At 34.4% G+C, this 26609-nt stretch overlaps 1 protein-coding gene and 1 pseudogene across 1 annotated transcript; both read right to left on the bottom strand.

Annotated features, from left to right (window-relative positions):
- Positions 877-4018, bottom strand: LOC104785687 (protein HESO1-like). The gene is made up of 9 exons (XM_010510945.2): positions 3929-4018; positions 3691-3839; positions 3444-3608; positions 3156-3334; positions 2976-3071; positions 2790-2859; positions 2571-2698; positions 2329-2439; positions 877-2221 (listed from the first exon to the last, which is right to left on the bottom strand). Exons 2-9 carry the CDS (start codon positions 3830-3832, stop codon positions 1121-1123), a joined length of 1992 nt encoding a protein of 663 aa, XP_010509247.1. The 5' UTR covers positions 3833-3839; positions 3929-4018; the 3' UTR covers positions 877-1120.
- Positions 6019-7596, bottom strand: LOC104785685 (annotated as a pseudogene).

The following is a 26609-nucleotide window of genomic DNA, read 5'->3' as shown; positions in this document are numbered from 1 at the left end:
TGGTGCACTTGCTGGTTCGATGGGTCACTGGTGTGAGACCAGTTTTGTTGTGGTAGGGACTGTGTTGGTTGTGTCCAATATGGAGTAGGGTAGTAGCTCTGGTGCACTTGCTGGTTCGATGGGTCACTGGTGTGAGACCAGTTCTGTTGTGGTAGGGACTGTGTTGGTTGTGTCCAATATGGAGTAGTNCGAAATTATATGTCGGTCTAGGTTTACAAAAGAGTGGTTAGGGTTTAGGATTTATATTTTACAATTAAATAAAATTATATGTCGGTTTGGATTTATAAAAGAGTCGTTAGGGTTTAGATTTTATAATTAAACAAAATTGTATTTTAATTTGGATTTATAAAAAATGATTAGGGTTTAAATTATATAATTAAACAAAATTATATGTCGGTTTGGATTTATAAAAAAGTAATTTAGATTTACATATTATAATTAAAAACTATAATATAATGTTTAGAATTAATAACTTTAAAATTGAATGATATACAGATTTTGTTTCTTTAATTAATAATTTGTTTCCCTAATTAAGTGGGGATGAATCCAAGAATTGTCCATAAATTAATACCAAGTCATTTAAAATTAATTATTAATTGATATAGTAAGGGNTGGAATTTTATTTTTGTCATAAAATCGTAAGTATGAAACTAACAAAATTTATTAGTTTAAATATTAAATCATACGTTTTAATTAAATGAGGTATTTTTCTTCCAACCAAAAAAGACAAGGTATTAAACTTCCAAATCAAAAATAGATGAGGTATTTTTAAGCTTTTTACCCTCTATATTTTCACTTCTTCATGTTGAGAGAGTTGAAAGGTACTAGACTTTCTTAACAAGCAAGCATAAAGGTCGAGGCTTCAGTGAAAACTGATATCGGAACAATTGTCTTGTTTCTGAAATTCAACTCCAATACATAAGAAGATCATCATATTGAATAGTGACTAAAAATAAATGCAATAGAACAGTGCTAACAAATCCTTAGTAGTGTTGTGATATGTCCTATTGTTGATCCTCTAAAACGATGAGATTGTTGATCGTCCGCATATATAACTGAAACCGACGAGTAACCTTAAGTTAGAGCGTTGTCCCTGAATATGTCAGTCCTCCTCGGAGTGCTAGTCTCTCTGCTGGTTCCATAGGTCACTGGTAGACCAGTTCTGTTGTGGTCGGGACTGTGTTGGTTGTGTCCAATATGGAGTAGTGTAGTAGCTCTGGTGCACTTGCTGGTTCAATGGTTCACTGGTGTGAGACCAGTTCGGTTGTGGTAGGGACTGTGTTGGTTGTGTCCAATTTGGAGTAGTGTAGTAGCTCTGGTGCACTTGCTGGTTCAATGGTTCACTGGTGTGAGACCAGTTCGGTTGTGGTAGGGACTGTGTTGGTTGTGTCCAATTTGGAGTAGTGTAGTAGCTCTGGTGCACTTGCTGGTTCAATGGTTCACTGGTGTGAGACCAGTTCGGTTGTGGTAGGGACTGTGTTGGTTGTGTCCAATTTGGAGTAGTGTAGTAGCTCTGGTGCACTTGCTGGCTCCATGGGTCACTGGTGGGAGACCAGTTCTGTTGTGGTAGGGACTGTGTTGGTTGTGTCCAATTTGGAGTAGTGTAGTAGCTCTGGTGCACTTGCTGGCTCCATGGGTCACTGGTGGGAGACCAGTTCTGTTGTGGTAGGGACTGTGTTGGTTGTGTCCAATTTGGAGTAGTGTAGTAGCTCTGGTGCACTTGCTGGCTCCATGGGTCACTGGTGGGAGACCAGTTCTGTTGTGGTAGGGACTGTGTTGGTTGTGTCCAATTTGGAGTAGTGTAGTAGCTCTGGTGCACTTGCTGGCTCCATGGGTCACTGGTGGGAGACCAGTTCTGTTGTGGTAGGGACTGTGTTGGTTGTGTCCAATTTGGAGTAGTGTAGTAGCTCTGGTGCACTTGCTGGCTCCATGGGTCACTGGTGGGAGACCAGTTCTGTTGTGGTAGGGACTGTGTTGGTTGTGTCCAATATGGAGTAGTGTAGCTCTGCTGCACTTGCTCTGTTGCCCTTAAAGATCCCTGGGGTTGGTCCAACAAAGACTGTTGAGTGTGTTCCTCTGTCAGAACCCGAATGATGGAGGTTCTATCCGACTCTGAGGCAAGACAGCGCCATGCCTTCTCAAATTCTTGAGCAATTCTGTCCAAATGGATCCCCTGCACACTCCTTGTAATGTTCTCCTGCTGCTCAAAAGGATCTTCAACCTGAAACACACACACCATTCACACTTTAGCCGGGAGACTCACATGGTGCCATAGAGATGAATATAACTCAGCAAGAGGGTAAGAGAAAGACAGAGAAAGAGACTTACGAAGAGTGAGTACTTTTTTGCCTTCCAACTAGTGTTGCTGCTTCTGCTTTCCCATGTTCCAGTATATGGGCAAACAGCGTATTGTTCGGCCCTCACGTTTATGTCTGAAAACTGATAGATACATTGACACAGCAAAATCAAGAGACTGATTTCTATCAAGAGTTACTTTATGTATGTTGCACATTTAGGGAAACAAAAAAAGAAGTTAAAAGCTAGATGGAATGTATGAGAAATCAAATCACCTTTTGAAAAAACGTGACCAAAAGCTCCGAGAATGAGCTTTGGTTGGCTGATTTTTCTGTGAACGATTTAATCTCTAAACGAGCAGCATCGTCTTGCGCTATTCTTTCCTCTGCAGTTTTGGGTACACCTACAAAACAAGAGACCATGCGGCTAAAATAGATATCTCTTTATCCCAAAACACACATAAATTTTAACGTGGTGTGGCTCATAGAAGGTACCTGTCAGATCATCAGTGGCAGTCTTCGGATATATCATATTTAGAGGCGGCAAGATTGCAGGCTCGCAAGTCTGCACCAAACAAGACAAAAAAAATCTTACAACTTCGGGTTTTTATAATGATGGAGTAACTGCAGAAGGCTGAAGCTAGGCAGGGGAATCGATGAATACAGGAACAGCTATCTTACCTGAAGATGGAAGATGACTAACCAACAGAGAGAGTGGGAGTTGAAAGTCCCGCTCTTTGCATCGTTGATATTGTGAGCTTTGGCCCATTGCTTCACCTAAGAATGGTAGAATTGAATATACACGAGATATGTATATGTCAAAGAATCAATTAAAGCTTCACATCAATCATGTTAACTTACTAGCAAAACCAGGTAGCGGAATCTCTGATCTACGTCACTGATCCAGAAGAAGAACCTGCTCCTCAAAAGCCCTTGCAGACTATCGATAGAAATGTCACAAGGAATGTTGTGGATTACGTTCAAGAATTTGACAATGGGAACTCGGGCATTCGGAACAAATTCGAGGTCGCGACACAGACCTGTTTTAATTTATTGTTTGCATGATAATTAATGGAGGTGAGACAAATTGGAAAACAAAGTACTTGAACTTTCTTTTTAAGTATAAGGAACCAGGAAAGAGTAAGCTACCTGCTTTAACATACTGTTGCAACTTTTGATACAAAGGCAATAGCAACTCTTGTTTACCCTTCTTGGTCACAGAAGAACTGCTGAATATATCAAGAGATATATCTAAGTCTCCGGATTGTGTGAAGATGTTTGACACAAAGGATCCATATGGTTGAACAGTAGCACCTAACAACAATGTATACCATTCATAAATATGGGAGAGAGTTTCATTCTAGTTACAGAACTAAAACCCTTGAGTAGAGATTACCTCTTAAACATTCTACACTTTCTAAGAAGCAACTCAACTGTTTAATAGCACCGATCCTTGCATCCCAATCTTCCTGCGTAGGTCTAATCTTTGTAATAATTTCGTCAAGGGTAAGATCCAGGATAGTAGGTTTTCGACTCATGGCTCTTCTACAACAACAATACCAAACACATTTTTAGGAATCAGAATCACATATTACAAAATTAGATGCAGATCTAGGGTTTTTTTCTTTTCATACCTCTATCGCGCTCCCAGATCTCCGTACCGACGAGAGTCACAACAAAGCAAGGACGAGTCAAGTCTCTTTGACTAACTAAGGAAAGGAAACACTTCTTTATTTATTTCTATTTGTTTTCGTCTTCGTTCTTCTTTTTAACCAAACAATAAAACATTGTTTCCTTGATCCCAACCGGGAAACACATTCTTTTTTATTTTATTTTATTTGACATTACTTCCTACTTTATTTATTCAACTGAACTACGTTACCTTTTTTTTTTTTGGGGACCAATAAAATGATTACTGAATATACTACTACTACTACTACTAATACGGTACGTGTTGGATTTTTAGGGATCTCATATTATTATTTCTGATGATTAATATATCTAATTACAAAAACTCCTCGTTGTGAATAAAAGTTCGTTTATAAGCTCGTTTATTTTATCATAACTAAAATAAGCATAAGAAAGAGCACAAAAAATCCAACTTTCGCTTGTTTTCTCTAATTAGAGTTCTCTAGTCTCTCTCTCTACCCAAACTCTTTTTAGCCCATTGGGTCACCACAACTCTTCTAGAAGACTTTTAGAAACTACTTTATAAATTTCAAAGGAAAGTTATGCCTGTCAACTAGGTTAATTTGCACTATTTATTTCAACCACCAATGATAGATATATAATGCATTGGAAGAGAATCTGCTTTTATACTCAACTATTTCTTTTTCTTTCTTTTTTCTTTCTTTTTTGGTTATATACGATAACTAAAACGTTTTGCATAATTGGAGAAGGTTTCTCAATCCCAATTCTACGTAAGTTATAGGAGAAACTATATACGTATCTACGGGTATTGTCTTGAGAGTTTTGGAACTAATCTAATATTAGTGAGCTTTTACTACAAATTAAAGTCTACAAGAAAATAAAAGAAAAAAAAAATCATTATAAGGAGTTTTAATTTAACAACGTTTGTCATGATCACTCTAGTTCACATTTTCTAGTATGTGATAATTAAGAAGATACACATGATGAACCTCTTAACAAGTAAATGATCTTATTTAACCTTTTTCCATGCATGTCTTTGTATAGTAGACAATACAATTTACGTTTAGGCATATTAGCATTATACAATCAAAATATACCAGAGCTTGGAGGTGATGAACAACTCCTCCCGTTTCACTACATTTTCTTCGAACATTTTTTTCAGAACTGCCCCAATCTGTGAAAGAGAAACAGAGAGAAAAAAAACAACAACATGGATTCAAGAAATTGATAATGTAACAAGCCAAATGCACATATTAAAGACTCTTTTCATCAGTATTGTCTATCAAATAAACAATATGGCCATAAACACAACAAAGACAATTAACAAGAAACTTAAGAATTAAACTGTGCTCGAAGCATTTGACCTCATTCGCCATGATTCAGATGTGTTCAACGCAGTCAGTATTTGGTAACGTCCAACTATTTCAAGAAATCTAAACAGTGACAAGTGTGAGAGGAAGACAGGGGCGTGCGGAGAAATTGTCTTTTTCCTTTCTTTAATTCTAGTAAGTATTGATATTACTCATTACGTGGACGGTCGCATGTATCTTATTCGTTAACTCTTTGCTGTCCTTCTTCTCTGATGGTGACACGTTTTGGTCCGAATCAAGATAAGATTCTCTAGTAAGCGGATTCTTTAGAAACAGATTTTGTAACAAAAATAAAAAATATTCAAAGTCTTTAATTAGTTTCGTGAATATAAAAAATGATCTTTTGGAGTGTTGCAACTACTAAAGACACCCATAACATGACCAAGGGAGGTGGTCTTACTAATTTTGAAAATTTTCTTATATTTCTTTTTCGATGTGGGATTTAGGATATGCCATCTCAAACATACAACATATTGACACATTGATCATCAATTCCGACTGAATCCTTATCTTATCCAGAGATTGAATACTAGTTTGGTCTTTTCTTTAGCTCTAATGTAATGTGAATGCATGAGTTTGATTGGTATGTTCACAACCACATACAAAGATCAAATGTAAAAACTACAATACATTACAAAATGTATAATAAGATTCTTTTAATAAAAATTCAATAGAAACGAATTGGATATATCACTGACAACATCCACAAGAAATTGACAAGTCCATCAGAGAAAACAAACATATCAAACAGATGAGCTAAAACATCATATCTCGCCATCCCATAATTCTTCAAGAGACTTAAAAGGGCTCAGTGTCTCATGAACAAGGAAGGAACCATTCACTAACCTAGCCTGCATTTTTAATCCAAATATTTGTAATTTTTAGTTCGAGATCAAGCTGTGAGAAATAGCATAGCAACTAACTTATTGCAATGAAATGTTAAGAACGTACGTACCTGTTCAATCTCAGAAAACTTAACGAACAAGTCATCCGGTATTGACCAGTCAAAAATATCAAAGTTCTCTCTGATTCTTCCTTCATTGGTACTCTTGGGAAGCACACTGTGACCCATTTGGAGTCCCCAGCGAAGCGCTACTTGCGCAGGAGATTTTTCGAGCTTTTCTGCGACCATATTCAGTATAGGGTTCTTCAGAACATCGCTCTTGAGCCACGTTGTCCCTGGCGAACCCAACGGCGAGTATGCCTGCACAAACATATTCATTTAATCAAAAGTATAAGGTACAAATTAAATGAACTGATGAGATGAGTAGTAATGCTTACACTGAGGTGAACCCCTTTGGATTTGCAGAACTCTCGTAGCTTGGTCTGTCTCCAAGAAGGATGACATTCGACCTGGTTAACAGCAGGAGGAACACGAGCTAACTCCAAGAGGTCAGCTAGTTTCTTGGTGGAGAAATTGCTTACACCTATGGCTCGTGCCTTGCCTGAATCATAGAGTGCTTCCATCGCTTTCCATGTGCTAGGAATATCTGTAGGCAAAAGGTCCTCCATCTTAAGTCAAACGGAACCTTTCTTTACCCGTACAGGCCAGTGAATCTTCAACAATAATCACAAACAAAATGTTATGCAATAATCTTTCCCCGAAATGCTATGTAGATTTTGTTTGAAGTGTATAAAAACAGGTTTGTACACTTGTTAATAATATAAATTATGTAAATGTTACAAGGAAGTGATGCTTACAAGATAAAGATCAACGTAGTCAAGCTGTAGATCTTGCAGAGTTTTGTTTAATGCCTCCGGGACATCTTGAGGGTCATGATCAGTACACCTATGATGATACACAATTTGTAAATGCAAAATGGTTATAGCTAGCTACACTTAATTACAGAAACATGCATTAGATAAATCAAATCATACCAGAGCTTGGAGGTGATGAACAACTCCTCACGTTTCACTACATTGTCTTCAAACAATTTTTTCAGAACAGCCCCAATCTGTGAAAGAGAAACAGAGGAAAGCAACAAAACTCAAAGAGATTGAGAATGTAACAACAAAAAGCAGATCATTGACAAGCTAAAAGGCACATGCAAACATAGTGAAGACTCTTTCCATCAGCATTATCAATCAAAATTGAAAAAAATTGTATAAATAAACACTTTGCCATCAAACACAATAAAGAAGAACACGTTTCTTTTAGAATCAATGAATAATAGTAAGATCAATTCAAGATCCAAAAAGATAGAAATATCTGTGTGTGTTTCTACCTCTTTTTCGTTGCCATACAGCTTAGCACAATCAATATGACGATAACCAATCTGCAATTAGAGTTAAGATTGGATTATAATTTTTTTACAAGAAAAAAAAAAAAAAAAGTATGGATTCATAAAGCTCGACAGAGGAGAATATCTAAAAGAGATAGGAAGCAAATAAAAAGAAAAAACAAATTTCGTGTTGGGATAAGCTTGAAAGAAGCTTGAGTTAGAAGATAGTTCTAGTCCTACTATAATTGGGTTTATTAGAGAGATAAGGATCAAGTGTATTAGGAGATATCTAATATGTGTGATTCCTAGTAGGATTAGGATTAGCAAAGTCTTATATAAGTATGTGTTGAGATGTGACACAACTTATGAGGTGTTAAGAGATTGAGAGTTTGAGAGAGACCAAAGTTTTGAGTTATTTTCTTTGGTATTAATAAAGAGAGTTATTCTTTGTTAATTGTGTTCTTAAACTATCTCTTAAATCTATATTTGGTATCAGAGCAAGGATCCATTGAAACATGTCAGAAATCACCGTAGCTACACCACGGCCTAAAGAAGTAGGAGGAGGATCTCCATCGATTGTCTGTCCTATGTTAACATCGACCAACTACACCGTGTGGGCGATGAAGATGAGGATAGCCCTTCGAGTACACAAGGTTTGGGATGCCATTGAACCAGAGACCGGTAAAATTGTTGATTCACTTGAGAACGATATAGCGATGGCCTTATTGTTTCAGTCGATACCAGAGAGCCTGACACTGCAAGTTGGAGAACTGGATACAGCAAAGAAGGTATGGGAAGCTATACGCTCTAGACACGTCGGAGCTGAGAGAGTCCGAGAAGCAAGACTTCAAACTCTTATGGCAGAATTTGAACGCCTAAAGATGAAAGAATCGGAGAGTATTGATGACTACTCGGGAAAACTAGCTACATTCTCTTCGAAGTCAGCTGCCTTAGGAGTCAATATTGAAGAATCGAAGATTGTTAAGAAGTTTCTTAACACCCTTCCGCGGAAAAAATTTATTCAGATAGTTGCGTCTTTAGAACAGGTCTTAGACTTGAATACCATCAGCTTTGAGGATATTGTTGGGCGTCTGAAAGCATATGAGGAGCGTATCGCTGAGGAAGAAGATAATCAAGAGGATCAAGGTAAACTGATGTTTACTAATAATGAATCACAAACAAGTCAACCTTATCGAGACTACAATGGTGAAAACGGAGGATATAGAGGAAGAGGTCGTGGAGGTAGATCGTTTTACAGAGGACGAGGAAGGGGTCGTTACGGTGGTAGAAACCCCTCACAGATCACATGTTTCCGCTGTGATCAAATCAGTCACTTTGCAGCACAGTGTCCAGATCGTTTACTCAAACTTCAAGAAGCAGAAGAAGTTAATAACAAAGATACAGAGGAGGCTGATGAGCTGCTGTTACACGAAAAGGTCTACTTGAATGAGAAGGAATGCATACCAAGCAAGTTTAAGACAAGCGAAAGGGGAGACAACATATGGTATCTCGACAATGGTGCGAGCAACCATATGACTGGAGATAAACGATATTTCAACAAGCTTGATAATTCTATAACTGGCAAAGTACGTTTTGGAGACGATTCTAGAGTTGATATCAAAGGAAAGGGGACTATAGCGTTTGTTGATCAGAACAGCAAGCCAAGAACAATGACTGATGTATACTACATTCCTGATCTTAAAAGTAATATCATCAGCCTTGGACAGGCTACTGAAGTAGGATTCGACATACGACTAAGAGGAAACTACTTGACCATAAGAGATGATGATGGGAACCTACTTGTGAAAACAGAAAAATCTAGAAATCGTTTGTACAAGGTTCAGATGGGGTTACAAGACAATACTTGTCTATGTTTTGCAGAGATAAGTGAGCAAACTAAGTGGCATGCGAGGCTTGGACATATCAATTATGCGACTTTGACATCAATGCTTGGAAAAGAAACCTGTAATCCTCTTGACTCATTTGTTTCTTCTCTCCTCTTCCTATATATTTTCCTCCTCTGTGGCCTCAACATCCTCTTTAGTTTACTCCCAATCGTTTGAAAAGATATACAAATGGATCAAAGCAAAATCCTGGGGTGTACCAAAAACTGAAAAGCTTGATAAGTCAAGAGGATAGTATATATTCAATAACAAATATAAAAAGGATACTTAGAAAGGTGAGCAGCTCACCGTGAGCTAAACTCAGAATTGGTTTCTTTCTCAACATGTATTTGTGACATAACTACATGGAGTCAAAAAAAAAAAATAGTGTAGATATGAAATAAATCAAACAAAAACATTTAGATTAATCACTAACCAGAAGGTTGCATATTCACGTATCGTCAAACCAAATCTTTTTTCTCAAAATGGATTTTAAACCACCTAAGATAAGAAAAGAGTAGGTATTAGAGATGAAATAAAGAAAGCATTAACATTTTGTACCAATAAACTAATAAAGGAATAAGTGTGCACCTGTTTATCGCCAACACCAATCAAATGTCTCAACCAAGAAGGTTACTTTGCCAGTTGAAATACTAAATTGTATATGAATTGATGCATTTTTGTATTGCTATTGAAACGTCATTTATATAATTCTTTGAAAATGGTAAAGTTAGATGTGATATGATCGAGAAAATATTGGTGAGCAAGTAAAAAATCTAAAAATATATATATGGAAATTTTGAATTAATGCAAAAGGTTTATGATTAAGGCAACTAATATTTCACTAAGTTGTTCCATACGTATAGTAATTAATTTCCATTTCCTATACTATATCGGATTAATGTATAATAAGAATAGGAAATGTAGATTCGATTTCAGTTTTTTTTTTATTAGTTTCCATTGGCTATATTGTCTAGAGTTTATTAGTTTGCTATATTTAAATGATTGCGGAAATAATCTTTATTAGGTATGTAAATATCATACTAAGGACTAAAGTTGTAAAAAAAAAAAAAAAACCATAACTAAAAGGGTAAAACACAAAATGTACTTAAAAAATGTATATATAGATACATAAATCGATATATCAAAGGTAACTATTTGAGAGTTACAAAAGAGCAATTATATATATACTTATACATTTTTAATATGTTCTATTATATTAAATTAAATTCATTAAAAACACTACTATGATATTATTATGGGAGTTACAAACAAACTTTAATACTTTTCCAACTCCTAAAATTAAAACCCATTTAATTTAAAAGTGAGTGTTGGTGGGTCCATAATTTGATTCAAAAGTATAATATGTTATACATTGATTATTTAAAAGGAATAGAAACATCTAATTCTCAAATAAACTTGATTTTTGTTAAATCCAACATATGTGTAAATTTAACTATGGAATTTAAAAAATAACTATGAATAGATTAGAAAGGCAAGAAATAGAAAAGAAATATTTTACTTTTATATAAATAAAATAAAAATTGAAAACAATGTTAAATATGTATAATACTTTCTAAATTAAAATATAGAATCAAACTCTTACAACACATATGAGATATAACAACATTTGATATTAGTGGGAGAGGAGGAGAGAATGATTACATATAAGATGATAATCCAAATAGATAATGGAGATGAATCTTTAAAAATAAAAACAAGATAAAAGACATATCATATAGTCTCTAAAATTAAAATTTAGCATTAAAACATTACAATGATATTTATTTTTTATTTTTTTGTAACCCATACAACAAAAATAAGAAATTGAAAACAAACAAAAAATGAAAAATGATTTGAGATATTATGGAAGAGAATGAGAGAAGTGGAAGAGAATGAGAGCATGTGAAAATGAGAAAGTAAAATGATGACAATATGAGAGAATGAGAAAATGCTTATTTATATGATAAGAATGGATGGAAGTTACATTTAGAATTATGGAGTTACAATAATAATTTATTGTGTTTGAATAAAATTGAATGGTTGAATATGATTAATGCATAATTTATTTTATTTTCAGTTATAATTTAATTTTAATTTGTGAATTAAATGTATTGTATTAATCAGGTCTTAAATATTTTTTAAAGCAATTAACAATTAAAAATCAAAAAAAAATAATAATAAAAAAAAAAATATATTAAATTAAAATCAACCAATAAGGAGAGACCAAAACCTTACTTTTATATATATGATTAGGTACTTGTTAGATAGTGGACTTCCAACTCAAAACCAATTGGCAATGATTGGAGAGACCCATATTTTATATACTACTTAAAATCCTACTCAACTTCCAATGTGAGATATTGTATCCCTAATACGCCCCTCGAGATGATGGCTTCCTTAGGCATCAATCTCGGTATGTTCGGGCATGAATCGACGGACCAACTATTGGACCGGGCCGATTGTGATTGGGTTGAGTATATGCGGACCGGGCTCTGATACCATGTTAGATAGTAGACTTCCAACTCAAAACCAATTGGCAATATTCCACATTGTACTATCCCGCGGAAAACTGCGGGCTAAACTTTTTTTTGATGAAAATTTGTAATAATCTATTTTGTTATTATGTTATTTATAGTGGTATGTGATTAAACATTTGTTGCTTATATTATAATTTTTGTATTTCAAAAATGTTTATTGAAAACTTGTCAATAAAACATTTGCATGTGATAAATAAAATTATTTAAACCTTTGTAAAATCTTTGCTATAGTTGTGAAGTAAGTAAAAATATATAACTAACATGTATAAAAAATCTTATATGTTAGTTTTTTTAAAGTACAAATTAGTTTTGATTCTAAAAGATTTGTTTTTATTTTTCTACAATTTATTTTATTTGATGTTTCTCCTATTTTCGTTTTTTGAATTAGAAATATTTATACAATTAATTATTTAATCTTAATTAAGATTTTCTAATTGCAATTGAATGTAATTTTTTACACATTTTAAGGTTAGTTTTTATATTTGTACTTCCCAACTAATATAGTAGGATATTAACAATATATGTAAAGAAATCCAACAATATTATGTACTAAATTACTCAATATACAATACAATGTCAAATTAATTGTAACAAAATCTATTGTAAAGATGCTTTGATACACATCCATGGTGGCTCGCGGGTTAGACCGTTCAGCTGTTCTACACAAATTTCAGGTGACATTGTTTCTTCTTTTTAACATGGTATCTGGATGTGAAAAAAGAAAAAGAAAAAGGAAAGATGAAGAATTTGTGAAAACACAGAGAGGAGCTTTGGATAAGTTTGTTCAAAGAAGAAACACTACTAGTGAGAATCCTAGTGTGGATCCTAGTGTAGATGTGGATCCTAGTGTGGATCCTAGTGATCACTTAAATGATAGTGATAGATTAGATGATATAGTGAATGAACCTCATGAGGATGGTAATTTGAATATTGATGAGCAATTAATTCCACCTTTTGATATCTATGATCCTAGAAACTGGAATAATCTTGATAATAAAACAAGAGATTTGTTGATTGAAAAAGGACCAAAAAGAGAGTTGGATCTTGAGTATCCTATTGATGAATATACTAAAAGGCATTTTGCATATAAGCATTATTTTAGAAAGTTGTGTAATGGAGAGATTGATGATAGAAAATGGTTAGTTTACTCAAAGCATGTTGATAAGGTGTATTGTTTTTGTTGTAAGTTGTTTACATCTCATGGTAACTCAAGTTTATTAGCAAATGAAGGATTAAGAGACTGGAAACATATTAGTGATAGACTAAAAAGTCATGAGAAAAGTGAGGAGCATATGTCTAACATGAGGACTGGGAATGAGCTAAAAGTTAGATTTCAAAATAATCTAACAATTGATAAAGATTTCCAAAAAGAGATTGCAAAAGAAAAAATACGTTGGAGGCAAGTTTTATGTAGAATAATTGCTGTTGTTAAATGTCTTGCTAAAAGAAATTTAGCGTTTAGAGGATCTAATGAGAAACTTTACCAAGATAGTAATGGTAATTTTTTAGGAATGATTGAAATGATTGCAGAATTTGATTTAATTATGCAAGATCACATTAGACGCATTGAAACTCAAGATATATATCACCATTACCTTGGTCATAACATTCAAAACGAGCTGGTTTCCCTTGATTTTAAGGTTAGATTTTCGATCACAAGTGTTATTAAAGAGGCTAAATATTTTTCTATAATTCTTGACTGTACCCCAGATGTGAGTCATCAAGAGCAAATCTATATAATAGCAAACCCTTTTTTGTGTCAATTTTTAATCCAACGGATGAGATTAGTTCCAGTTTTAATCCAACGGTTTAAAATTATTAATCGTGTCTTTTCGTCGCACCTCCACCTTTCAAAAATCACACCTCTTAGTCTTTGCATCTCTCTTGTTGTATCTCCTGGTTTCAAAAATCACATCCATTAATTTTTACACCTTTTAAATCACACCTCTTAGTCTTTACATCTCTTTGTTGTACCTTCTGGTTTCAAAAATCACATCCATTAATTTTTACACCTTTTAAATCACACCTCCTTAGTCTTTGCATCTCTTTGTTGTACCTCCTGGTTTCAAAAATCACATCCATTAATTTTTACACCTTTTAATTTCACACCTTTATGTGTTACACCTCTTTGTTGTACCTCCATGTTTCACATCTATTAATTTTTACACCTTTACATTTCACACCTCTATGTCTTACACCTCTTTGTTTATTATATATAAACTTTTCTTGACTACATAAACAAGTTTCGAAAAATTGTTTTCTAAGTACTAAAAAATTGTTTTCTAAGTACTAAAAAATTGTATTATTGAAGTGTTTTTAAACTTTCAAGCATCAATCTCTAATTCAAGGTAATTTAATATTTTTGCTGCAAATGACCTGTAGTGTTTCTCGGTTAGATTATTATTACTGTTAGTCGACACTATTAAGTTCATACATTAATCTTAGTTTTGTTAACTTTTAGTCTCTTCAAAAATTTTAGCCTTTCCGGTTTTCATGTTTTTGCATGGCTAATGTTATTAAGTACGTGTGCCATATTTTTTGCATGGCTAATGTTTTTGATTCTCAATGTGCAGATTTTATTTTTTGACTTTCTGGAAAAACCAAAACCAAGATATGAGAGGCATGATGATATGCAGTGATGCTAGAGCTACGGATAAGCCAAATTTTCTTAACAAACATGGTATAATTATAATTTTATATATGTTCTTATTTAACCTATTTATTTTTTCTAAAAAAATCTATATATAATAGCAAACCCACTTTTTGTGTCAACTTTTAATCCAACGGATGAGATTAGTTCCAGTTTTAATCCAATGGTGTAAAATTATTAATCATGTCTTTTCGTCGCACCCCCATCTTTCAAAAATTACACATCTTAGTCTTTGCATCTCTTTGTTGTACCTTCTGGTTTCAAAAATCACATCCATTAATTGTTACACCTTTTAAATCACACCTCTTAGTCTTTGCATCTCTTTGTTGTACCTCCTGGTTTCAAAAATCACATCCATTAATTTTTACACCTTTTAAATAACACCTCCTTAGTCTTTGCATCTCTTTGTTTTACCACCTGGTTTCAAAAATCACATCTATTAATTTTTACACCTTTTAATTTCACACCTCTATGTGTTACACCTCTTTGTTGTACCTCCATGTTTCACATCTATTAATTTTTACACATTTACATTTCACACCTCTATGTCTTACACCCCTTTGTTTATTATATATAAACTTTTCTTGACTAAATAAACAAGTTTCAAAAAATTGTTTTCTGAGTACTAAAGAATTGTATTATTGAAGTGTTTTTTAACTTTCAAGCATCAATCTCTAATTCAAGGTAATTTAATATTTTTGCTGCGAATGACCTGTAGTGTTTCTCGGTTAGATTATTATTACTGTTAGTCGACACTATTAAGTTCATACATTAATCTTAGTTTTGTTAACTTTTAGTCTCTTCAAAAATTTTAGCCTTTCCGGTTTTCATGTTTTTGCATGGCTAATGTTATTAAGTACGTGTGCCATATTTTTTGCATGGCTAATGTTTTTGATTCTCAATGTGCAGATTTTATTTTTTGACTTTCTGGAAAAACCAAAACCAAGATACGAGAGGCATGATGATATGCAGTGATGCTAGAGCTACAGATAAGCCAAATTTTTTTAACAAACATGGTATAATTATAATTTTATATATGTTCTTATTTTAACCTATTTATTTTTTCTAACAAACATGGTATAAATATTAATTTTTTTTTTTTTTTTGTAGGATGTTCATGATCTAGGTTAGTTTACATTTTTTGTAAATAAATTTTTTAAAATATTTAGTTGAATTATAATTTCTTATACTTTCTGGGTATCAAACATTTTGATAATATATAGAAATATTACAAATGAGCATGGAAATAGAGTGCCGAAGAAAAAGCCAGACATACTTGTGACAACACAAAATTAAATTCTAGAAAGCGTAAGCACGACCAAATGACAAGTCAAGTTAGAAAGAAAAGATCTACTAAAGGTAACTTATTTAGTCTTTGATGACTTTCTAATCTGTATATACAACTTTTTAAAAACATAATGTATAACAGTCACTTTTAGAGTGATCTGGAATCTGCCAAAAAAAAGAAAATGCAAGAAATTTATAAAATTAGTGTTTAACCTAAAGAAGAGAACATTAAAAGGTGAGATATTATTATCACCTGTTTCACCACATCGACTTCGTTTTCGCTGTGTTTATTGAAAAACATGATGGTACCGATTCATAGACATAAGTGGGAAATCAAATAGAGGGAGATGCAGCCTGGAAGGAGAGCAGCCGACACGGTGGAATGGGATGGATTGGGAGAGACCAACATAAAATCCTCTGTTCTATATTTAATTAATTTTCTGAACTTTTGTAGTTTAATTGAATTGCTTTGATTGAATAGCTGATGAGTGTACAAGTTTTGTCTATATGCATTCTTAGTCTGTTACGTCTTGATTTTTTTTCTTTTCCAAAGAGGAATATGTGATTTGAAGCAAATATTACAAATCCATGTATCAAATGTGTTAGTAGGAAATAAGGCAATCAAGATTAACCCATTAAAAGGGAGGAAAGAAGGGGGTCTTTTGAGGGAAAACGTGAGACCAACATGCATGTAACTGTGGAAAGCATTATAGCCAAATATATATCTCTAAAGGTTGTAGCTGAAGAATGTGAGTTACTCTATACTAACCAATTAGGTTTGATTGGTCAGTCATATAAAACTCGATTTTTTACATATCTAAAAGTGAGAGAAAAAAACATCCACAAGCATAAGTGAAATTTTATATATGGTTAAAAGTAATGTTCATAGTAAATCATTTGTATACAAACTCCACTTGCTTACAGCATAATGATCAACAACAAAGACAATTTCTAATAGCGATTAAGAAAGGATACCAATATATAGCACCATATGGTCGGAGACAAGCATAAGTGAAATTTTATATATGGTTAAAAGTAATGTTCATAGTACATCAAGCTCTAAAAAAGGTTCACTTTTGTGTGTGACAACATAAAATATAATAACATTGAAATGAATCTTTGGCTTTTTAATCAGCAGAAAGCAATAGCAAGAAGTGAAAATGATCAAATTGATTGAGAAAAAAAGAATTTAGAATAAATTACAAATGTTAAATTTCAATTTAGAAAATTTCAGTTCCCCGTGCGGCAACGCACGGGTCGCTTTCCTAGTGAGTATAATAATAAGATGTGTGAATATGTCAAGTGAAAAGATAAAAATAGAAGAGTATTTCTTAGAATTTTTGAAAGTAGATGATACATCAGGATTAGGCCTCTTTAATGAATTACAAAATGCTTTGAAGTCTCTTGATCTTGATATTGGGAATGTGAGAGGACAATGCTATGATAATGGTTCTAATATGAAAGGAAAACACCAAGGAGTTCAAAAAAGATTGCTTGAAATTAATTCAACAGCATTGTTTATGCCATGTGCTTGCCATAGTTTGAATCTTGTTGTTAGTGACATGGCACATTCTTGCTTGAAAGCTATATCTTTTTTTGGAATTGTGCAACGCATATACACAATATTTTCAAGCTCTACCAAAAGGTGGAATGTTTTACTTAAGCATATTTCATGTTTTACGGTGAAAAATCTGTCTAATACTAGATGGGAGAGTCGAATTAAGAGTATTAAAGCTATAAGGTATCAAGCTCCTCAAATAAGGTCAGCATTGACAGAATTACATAGTGTGTGTGATGATGCTATATTAAAGAGTGAAACTGAAAGTTTGGTAGATGCGCTTGAGAATTATGAGTTTTTGCTTGGTATGGTTATTTGGCATGACATTTTATATGCTATTAACATGGTAAGTAAAAGCTTACAAGCTAAATCTATGCGTATTGATACAGCTTTGAAGCAAGTGGAAGGTGTGATATCTTTTTTTGAGAATTATAGAATATAATTGTAAATATTCCTATCCTAGTATATAATACTCTCTCTCTCTCTACTAGGCCCAAATAGTAGTATAATACTATTCTCTTTCGAAGAAAAGACCTAATAAAAAAGAATGACACCGGCAAAAAAGAAAAGAATGGCGCCGGCAGAGAAATTACCATCGTACCTGGTCGGAGAGATACTTTGTCGATTGCCAACGAAATCTCTTGCTCGATTCAGAGCCGTAAGCAAGACATGGAACGCTTTTTGGGGAGACAAGAGTTTCTTGGAAAAGTACTTGGCTCGTACGCTACCTCAATTCATCGTATGGACCAATTCCCAGATTTGTTCAGTAGGCATCGACGACGACGACGATGATGACCCGAGACTTGAGGTGCGTGATATAACTTTAGACATTTCATTAATACAAGCCAGCTTAGTTCATTGTGATGGGTTTCTGTTATCTAGTATTTGGAAGAAAGGTTTTGAGGTTTGGAACCCTTCTTGCTTAAGAAGACAAAAGAGATTTGTAGAGAATCACGAGTTCAGGTTTTGTGGCCTAGGGTACGATAATAGTAGACCCGAAACCGAAACAACAGGTTACAAGATTTTTGGGTATGATTTTTGTTTCGATACAAGTGGCCAACTCTACCAAAACGTTGCCATCTACGATTGCAAGTCTGATGCGTTCAAGATTATTAGTAATGCCCCTTGCGAACAAGATTTGGGTGTGCCACAGTTAGATACAATGGTGTCTCTCAATGGTAATTTATACTGGATTGCTTATCATTCAGTGGCTCGTCAGTATTTCATCCGAAGTTTTGATTTTGCCAAGGAGATGTTCAAGACCTTTTGTCTTCTACCTCATAGCCAACAACAACAAGACGACTTCGGCTATACTCAAGTCCTTGCTGTTTTCAGGGGGGATCGGTTTTCATTGTTAAGGCAGTCCTACATGACCAGCAAGATTGTCATTTTTGTTACAAAACACAAGATTGACGGTAATGGAGAGGCTGTGGCGTGGATGCGTTTCATGACAGTGTCGATACCAGACTTCCCCAGGTTACAACACAAGTGTCTCGACGCTCAGCCAAGTTACTTCGTCGATGATGAAAAGAGGCTATTTGTGTGTACTTGTGATGAAACTGGGCATGCATGTATCTACATTGTGAAGGGAGATGTGTTCAGCAAGATTCCAGTAGGTTCCATGGTTGGTCATCGGCCTTCTCACCTCGTTTATATCCCCACTTTTACCCCCATTCCTTTCAGTACTCAAAGATCAGAGGAGTTACCATCTGAGTTGGTCGGAGAGATACTTTGTCGACTGCCAAGGAAAGCACTTGCTCAATCCAGAGCGGTATGTAAGCTTTGGAACGCTCTTTGGGAGGACAAGAGTTTCTTGAAGAACTACTTGGCTTGCGCACGCCCTCAATTCATATTAAGGACCAATTCCAAGATTTTTTCGGTGGACATCATCAATCTCGACAACCCGATTCTTGAGATGCATGATATAACTTCAGACATGCCATGTACCAACTTAGTTCATTGCGATGGGTTCTTGCTATCTAGCATTTGGAAGAAAGGTTTTGTGGTTTGGAACCCTTGGTTAAGACAGAAGAGATTGATAGAGAATCAAGAATTCAGGTTTTGTGGCCTAGGGTACGATAACAGTAGACACAAAACAACAGGTTACAAGGTTTTTGGGGTTGATTTTTGTTTCGATGGTAGCGCCAAACTCTACCCAAAAGTTGCCATCTACGAGTGCAATTCTGATGCGTGGAAGTTTATTGTTAATGCCCCTTCTGAACATGATTGGGGCATGCCGCAGTTAGATACTATTATTTCCTTGGCTGGGAATTTATATTGGATTGCTTATCATTCACCTACCCGTGAGTATTTCATCCGAAGCTTTGATTTTTCCAAGGAGATGTTCAACACCTTTTGTCTTCTACCTCCTAACGAGCAAGATTTTGGCTACACTCAAGTCCTTGCTGTATTCAGGGGAGATCGGTTTTCAGTGTTAAGGCAGTCCTACATGACCAGCGAGATTGTCATTTTTGTGACAAAGCACAAGATTGACGGTAATGGAGAGGCTGTGGCGTGGATGCCTCTCATGACTGTGTCAATGCCAGACTTCCCCAGGTTACAACACAAGTGTCTTGACTCTCAGCCAAGTTACTTTGTTGATAATGAAAAGAGGCTGTTTGTGTGTACTTGTGATGAAACTGGGCATGCTTGCATCTACATTGTAAAGGGAGATGTGTTCAGCAAGATTCCAGTAGATGATTCTATGGTTGATCTTTGGCCTTCTCACCTCACCTATATCCCTAGTTTCATCCCCATTCCTTTCGAACTACCAGTTTCGCATGTTTAATTTTATTATGTTTTTTTTTTCTTTTCTTTTCTAGCTCTTGTTTGTGTATTTTCTACTTTGTCAAAAACCACACGAGATTTAAGTCGTTCAAGATTCATCTCTTTTTATTGATTCATCTCTCTCTCTCTCCTACAAATATTATGGACTGATTCAACTCTTCTAACGTATGATTATGAAACTGAGAGTCTGGTCTCTGTGGTAGTCTCTCGCTTTGGATCCGCACCATCAGATTTGAGCATCTAATGATTTGAGAATACTCGTGATGGTAAGGTTCTCTGGTGTGCTTGATTCTGCTGTTCCATATTTTTTTCTTGTGATAAAGATGGATTTTTGCTCCTTGAGATCAATAGAATGCTGCGCGCTGGAGGAGATTTTGTCTATAAGCATGAACTCGCTCTGGAAGAACAATGGACAGGTAACATCCTTTTAATCTGCTTTGAGTAGGCCTATTCAGGCGTGAATAAGATTCTTTGTTCTTTATGATTTGTTTGGAGTTTGTGATCACGGTACGTATCTTTATTATGGAAAGTTGGAATAACATATTGTCTCTGTGAGTATAGGGAATGTTTCTTTTGTCTTCATTTGCTACTTTGATTTTTTAGCCAATATGTCTACTCTTTTAATCTCACATTTTATTTTCCAGAGATGTTGAATCTTACTACTCCTAGCCTTTGCAGGAAACTGGTAAAGAAGGAAGGATACGTTGCCCTCTGGAACAGAAGCCTTTCAACAACAATGGTTATATATATAAGTCGTGAGGCTTGAACCAATCCTCCTCTTTGTGATGAATCTGATGACCGCGACAATGTTTGGTACAGCTGCTAAACGTGCTGTCTTTCTTTCATTGTGATGCCAGGACAAATCTTGCTACCTTTATGTTCTTTATGCTGCCAAAGTTGCTAAACTTCAAGTTTTTTTCAAGTAAAAATTGTTTGATTGCATTTTCAAGTAAAAATTGTTTTGTTCTTTTTCTAAATCCTACATTGCTAGGAAAGAACTATTCAAGGCAGAGTCCAAGTTCTGGAATGAAATTATTGTCCGCGCCTTACAATGGAAACCTTAAAATAGAAAAAAAAGATGAGAGCTGGCTTTGGCGGGTATGAAATAATATTCTTTGGTTATTACTCTGTGTGATGCTATAATCACTCAGTATCTTAGCTTACCTCTCTTTACTTAATTTCTTTGGCTTTAAAAGAGTTGCAGCTGCACTAAATGATCATAAAACTCGATTGCTTGGTTTTTAAGTGTGGTTCCTGTCAGCGGGTCTAACACATTGCCCGTCATTTATGATCGTAGATTATTAGGAGTGATGCACGATTGGTACTGCTTTTCTCCTTTCATTTTTATCATATAAAAAACATAGAATCATGATTCCTATTGTTGATTTCTTGGAATTTAGAATCCTTAAAGAGACTCTTCTTGTTCGTTTCCTGCTCACTCATGGTTTATTTAAGCACAGATTCTCATCTGTTTATTTGTCTTTTAAGTTAAGCTAATCTTTAGATTATGGCTCTGGATGTTTTAACAATTCTTGCGTTCACCAATACATACCCTATAATCGAACTTCACCATTTGTCTTTGTGTCAATAATGGTTAACAATGCAATCAGATGTGATATGTCAACCATATTGCTAGAGATGGACCGGATATTAAGACCGGGTGGAAGAGCATACATTAGGGGATTCAGTTTATGTTATGGGTTGGCGCATACTTCTCTCTATTTGTGACACATCTGAGGGAGGGTCCTCACGCAAGTTACAGGATTCTAACGTGCGCGAGAAGTCTCCTATGAGAGACTGATTACCACCAGACAAGTTACTGACTGCACTTAAAGTCCTTTTAGATTCATCTCTCCGCCCCACAAATATTATTGGATTTATCCCACAGATAATATGTTAATCCTTCTCATTGTAAGATTATTCATTGTTTTGTTGTGTGACGTAATTTAATTTGTAAGATTTCGGAATAAGTCACGTCAATACACAGTCTTATACAATGAATATAGATGTACCCAGAGAGTTTTTCACTTGTTTTGAATATAAGGGAAAGCATTATAAATCAGAGCCTCGAGGGGGCATTATTTTTTTAATAAGAAAATGAAAGACTGAAGTTGGATTATACGAATTTGGATCGAAGTTGGTCAGCAAGGAGGCGATGCTCCACTCGAATCTTACATAAATGTTCTTCCAATACGTCTACTTTGTCCTGGAGGAGTTCTTCATGAAAAGCTTCGAGTTGTGGAATATTAGCATCATCATCTGAAGAAAAAAGAAACTGATACATTTGTGACAAGTAACAACAACAACAACAACAACAACAACAACAAAGACAAGTGCGTTTTCTAGTGTTGTTTCTTACGTGGTGGAAGTTCTATCCCTCTGATTTCCATCAGTAAACTTACTACAGCAAAACCTGCATATATATTATCAGGCTATGAATCTTTTCCACCGAAAATATCAAACAAAAAAAAAAAACTAGTCACTATAGTCTTTTCTTTTCTGTAAATACATATATTATATAGGATTTACTTACGGCGTGCAATTTTCATTCTGCGAAACTGTTCAGAACCCTGGTTGCTGATTAAGCAAGTGAAGACTTCTATATCCATTTCCTTACAATCCTTCCATGTTTCAAGCCAAGAGTCGATGGCAGAAGCATATGATGTGGTCATACAAGGAGGGTCAACCCCGCAAGACTGTTTCAGTTGGATCTCTAACTCCTTCATCTCCCTGAGATTATTAAGACAATCATCGATTTTGTCCTTAACCTACGATATTCAGACACACACACACACACAAAAAAACAGTCAACATCGTCTGAAACTGAATAAAGTATGGATCAAACACTCTACTTAGAGACAGAGAGATCATAGATGGACTCTTCTTACAGATTTGTCTAGAACTTTTATACGCTCCCTCATTCTCTTGAGGAAAACACACGAAAAATTATATTGTCAGCGGCTGCTTGCAACTTATAAAAAGAAAAATACTTAGGTTCACTTTTTTGTTCACCCCTCTTCTCTCAGCCAATCATAATCTTTCATCTAATATTTCATTTAAAAATTAAATCAAAATTAAATTAAAAATCAAAACAAATTAAAAAAACAAATTCTGTATACTTTTAATTAAGGAAAGTTAAATATTGGCTTGTTTAGATTTTAAAAATTAGAACAAAATTATATGTCTAGTTTGGGTTTACAAATGAAGTGGTTATGGTTTAAATTTTACAATTAAAAAGAAATTATATGTCGGTTTGGGTTTACAAATGAGATGGTTAGGGTTTAGATTTTACAAGTAGAACGAAATTATATGTCGGTTTGGGTTCACAAATAAGATGGTTAGGGTTTAGATTTTACAATTAGAACGAAATTATATGTCGGTTTGGGTTCATAAATGAGATGGTTAGGGTTTGGATTTTACAAGTAGAACGAAATTATATGTCGGTTTGGGTTCACAAATGAGATGTTAGGGTTTAGATTATATAATTAGAAAGAAATTATATGTCGGTTTGAGTTCACAAATGAAAGGTTAGGGTTTAGATTTTACAAGTAGAACAAAATTATATGTCCGTTTGGATTTATTAAAGAGCGGTTTAAGTTTTTAATTTTATAATAATATATATACAGATTTTATTTCCTTATTTTATAAGGAGGTGAATGAAGAGGTTCACCCCTAGAAGTGAACCCAAGTATTGTTCTAATAAAAACCTCTTTTTCTAATTTTCTCCCGGAAAATACTTAGGTTCACCCCTAGGGGTGAACCTCTCCATTCACCCCCTCTTCTCTTAGCCAATCAGAATCTTCCATCTAATATTTCATTTAAAAAATAAATCAAAATTAAATTTAAAAGCAAACTAAATTAAGGAAACAAATTCTGTATACTTTTAGTTAAGGAAAGTTAAATATTGGCTTGGTTTAGATTTTTAAAATTAGAATAAAATTATATGTCGGTTTGGGTTTACAAATGAAGTGGTTATGGTTTAGATTTTACAATTAAAACGAGATTATATGTCGGTTTGGGTTTATAAATGAGGTGGTTAGGGTTTAGATTTTACAATTAAAACGAAATTATATGTCGGTTTGGGTTCATAAATGAAATGGTTAGGGTTTAGATGTTACAAGTAGAACAAAATTATATGTCGGTTTGGGTTCACAAATGATTTAGATTTCATAATTAGAACGAAATTATAAGTCGGTTTGGGTTCACAAATGAGATGGTTAGGGTTTAGATTTTACAAGTAGAATAGAATTATATATCGGTTTGAGTTCACAAATGAGATGATTAGGGTTTAGATTTTATATGTATCGGTTTGAGTTTATTAAAGAGCGGTTTAAGTTTTTTAATTTTATAATAATGTATCCAGATTTTATTTCCTTATTTTATAAGGGGGTGAATGGAGAGGTTCACCCATAGGGGTGAACCCAAGTATTATTCTTTTCTCCCCTTTCTTTTTAGAAAAATACTTAGGTTCACCCCTAGGGGTGAACCTTTTTGTTCACCCCTAGGGGTGAACCTTTTTGTTCACCTCCTCTTCTCTCAGCCAATCAGAATCTTACATCTAATATTTCATTAAAAAAAAAATCAAAAAAAAATTAAAAAGCAAAACAAATTAAGGAAACAAATTCTGTATAATTTTAATTAAGGAAAGTTAAATATTGGCTTGGTTTAGATTTTTAAAATTAGAACAAAATTATATGTTGGTTTGGGTTTACAAATGAAATAGTTAAGGTTTAGATTTTACAATTAAAACAAAATTATATGTCGGTTTGGGTTTACAAATGAGGTGGTTAGGGTTTAGATTTTATAATTAGAACGAAATTATATGTCGGTTTGGGTTCACAAATGAGATGGTTAGGGTTTAGATTTTACAAGTAGAACAAAATTATATGTCGGTTTGGGTTCACAAATGAGATGTTAGGGTTTAGATTTTACAATTAGAACAAAATTATATGTCGGCTTGGGTTCACCAATGAGATGGTTATGGTTTAGATTTGATAAGTAGAACAAAATTATATGTCGGTTTGGGTTCACAAATGAAATGGTTAGAGTTTAGATTTTACAAATAGAACAAAATTATATGTTGGTTTGGGTTTATTAAAGAGCGGTTTAATTTTTTAATTTTATAATAATGTATACAGATTTTATTTCCTTATTTTATAAGGAGGTGAATGAATAGGTTCACCCCTAGGGATGAACCCAAGTATTGTCCTTCTTTTTATGTACCTATGATGACCTAGTGTCTTTCTTTGGGCCAAAAAAAAACTTATTTTGACTGTTGCATGGATCTTAGCATCTTAAATATAAATAAGAAACAACAAAATATTAGAAACAAAACAATAGTATCTATAATCGTAACACTCATTATGGTCCTAATTAACAAGAACCCCTAAGAATCCTAACAAGAATTATGATCAAAGCTAATCAAAACCCATAACTCGAAAATTCAAGAAGATAATTAAAAAAAAAAAAAAAAAATGAAGTAGTTTTAATATAACTAATTACTTGTCGCCTTTGATCTTGAACCAAGTCTCAGCACATTGTCTATGAGCAACAGCCAAATCTTCTTTACACGAACACCCTAATTCAATCGCACCTCCACCGCTCGTTTCTGTAAGCTGTAAAGCCCCAAATGAAGTCCAACAACAAGTTGATTTGGACCTTGAGGATACTAAACCTACCGTGGTTGCTTATGTTTAAATGGTATCTCTTGTTAACGGTAACAGAGGACAGTCACACACCACTTGTGTTGTTCATACAGTCAAACAACCAAAGCCAGCCCATACTACGCTCCAAACACAGAACAGGTTCAGTGTTCTTGCGTCACCGATCGCCTGCTGCTGATGATGACATCTGTCAGCAATCTACCTAGTATTGTAACCTTTAGGACACTGGCGGACCCAGAAAATAATTTTACCTGTGTCATAGGGAGGATTGAACACTGTGTTAGGGGTGTCAAAGTCTATTTTTTACCATGTTTTTATACAAAAAAATTTAATTTCAATATGAATGGGGGTCAATTGAACCCCTTTTCCCCTTAATAGGTCCGCCAGTGCTTTAGGTTAAACATCACTCCATTATATAAGGATGATGCAATGTAATCATTTTTGATAAGAACGAAGATACACTTTTGAGCCTCTCTTCTCTCTGTATTACCTTGTGTTCTAAGCTCTGCTTTCATTTTCCACTCCCAAATGACATATACGACAATCTTTCTCCGGCGGCGTTGTTGCATCATCATCATATATCTCCGAAGAAGGACTCATCACTGACGACACTTTCCTCGACTGATCTCCTTCGTATTCGTACGATCCTCCATTCGTCGAGTAGAAGTAAGAGTAGCATGACATCATTAAGAAAACAAGGCAGTC

This window comes from Camelina sativa, chromosome 5 (genome assembly GCF_000633955.1).
Source record: "Camelina sativa cultivar DH55 chromosome 5, Cs, whole genome shotgun sequence".
NCBI classification, from domain to species: Eukaryota; Viridiplantae; Streptophyta; class Magnoliopsida; order Brassicales; family Brassicaceae; genus Camelina; species Camelina sativa.
Note: the sequence above shows the minus strand (reverse complement) of the source record. Positions and strands in the feature narration are given on the sequence as shown.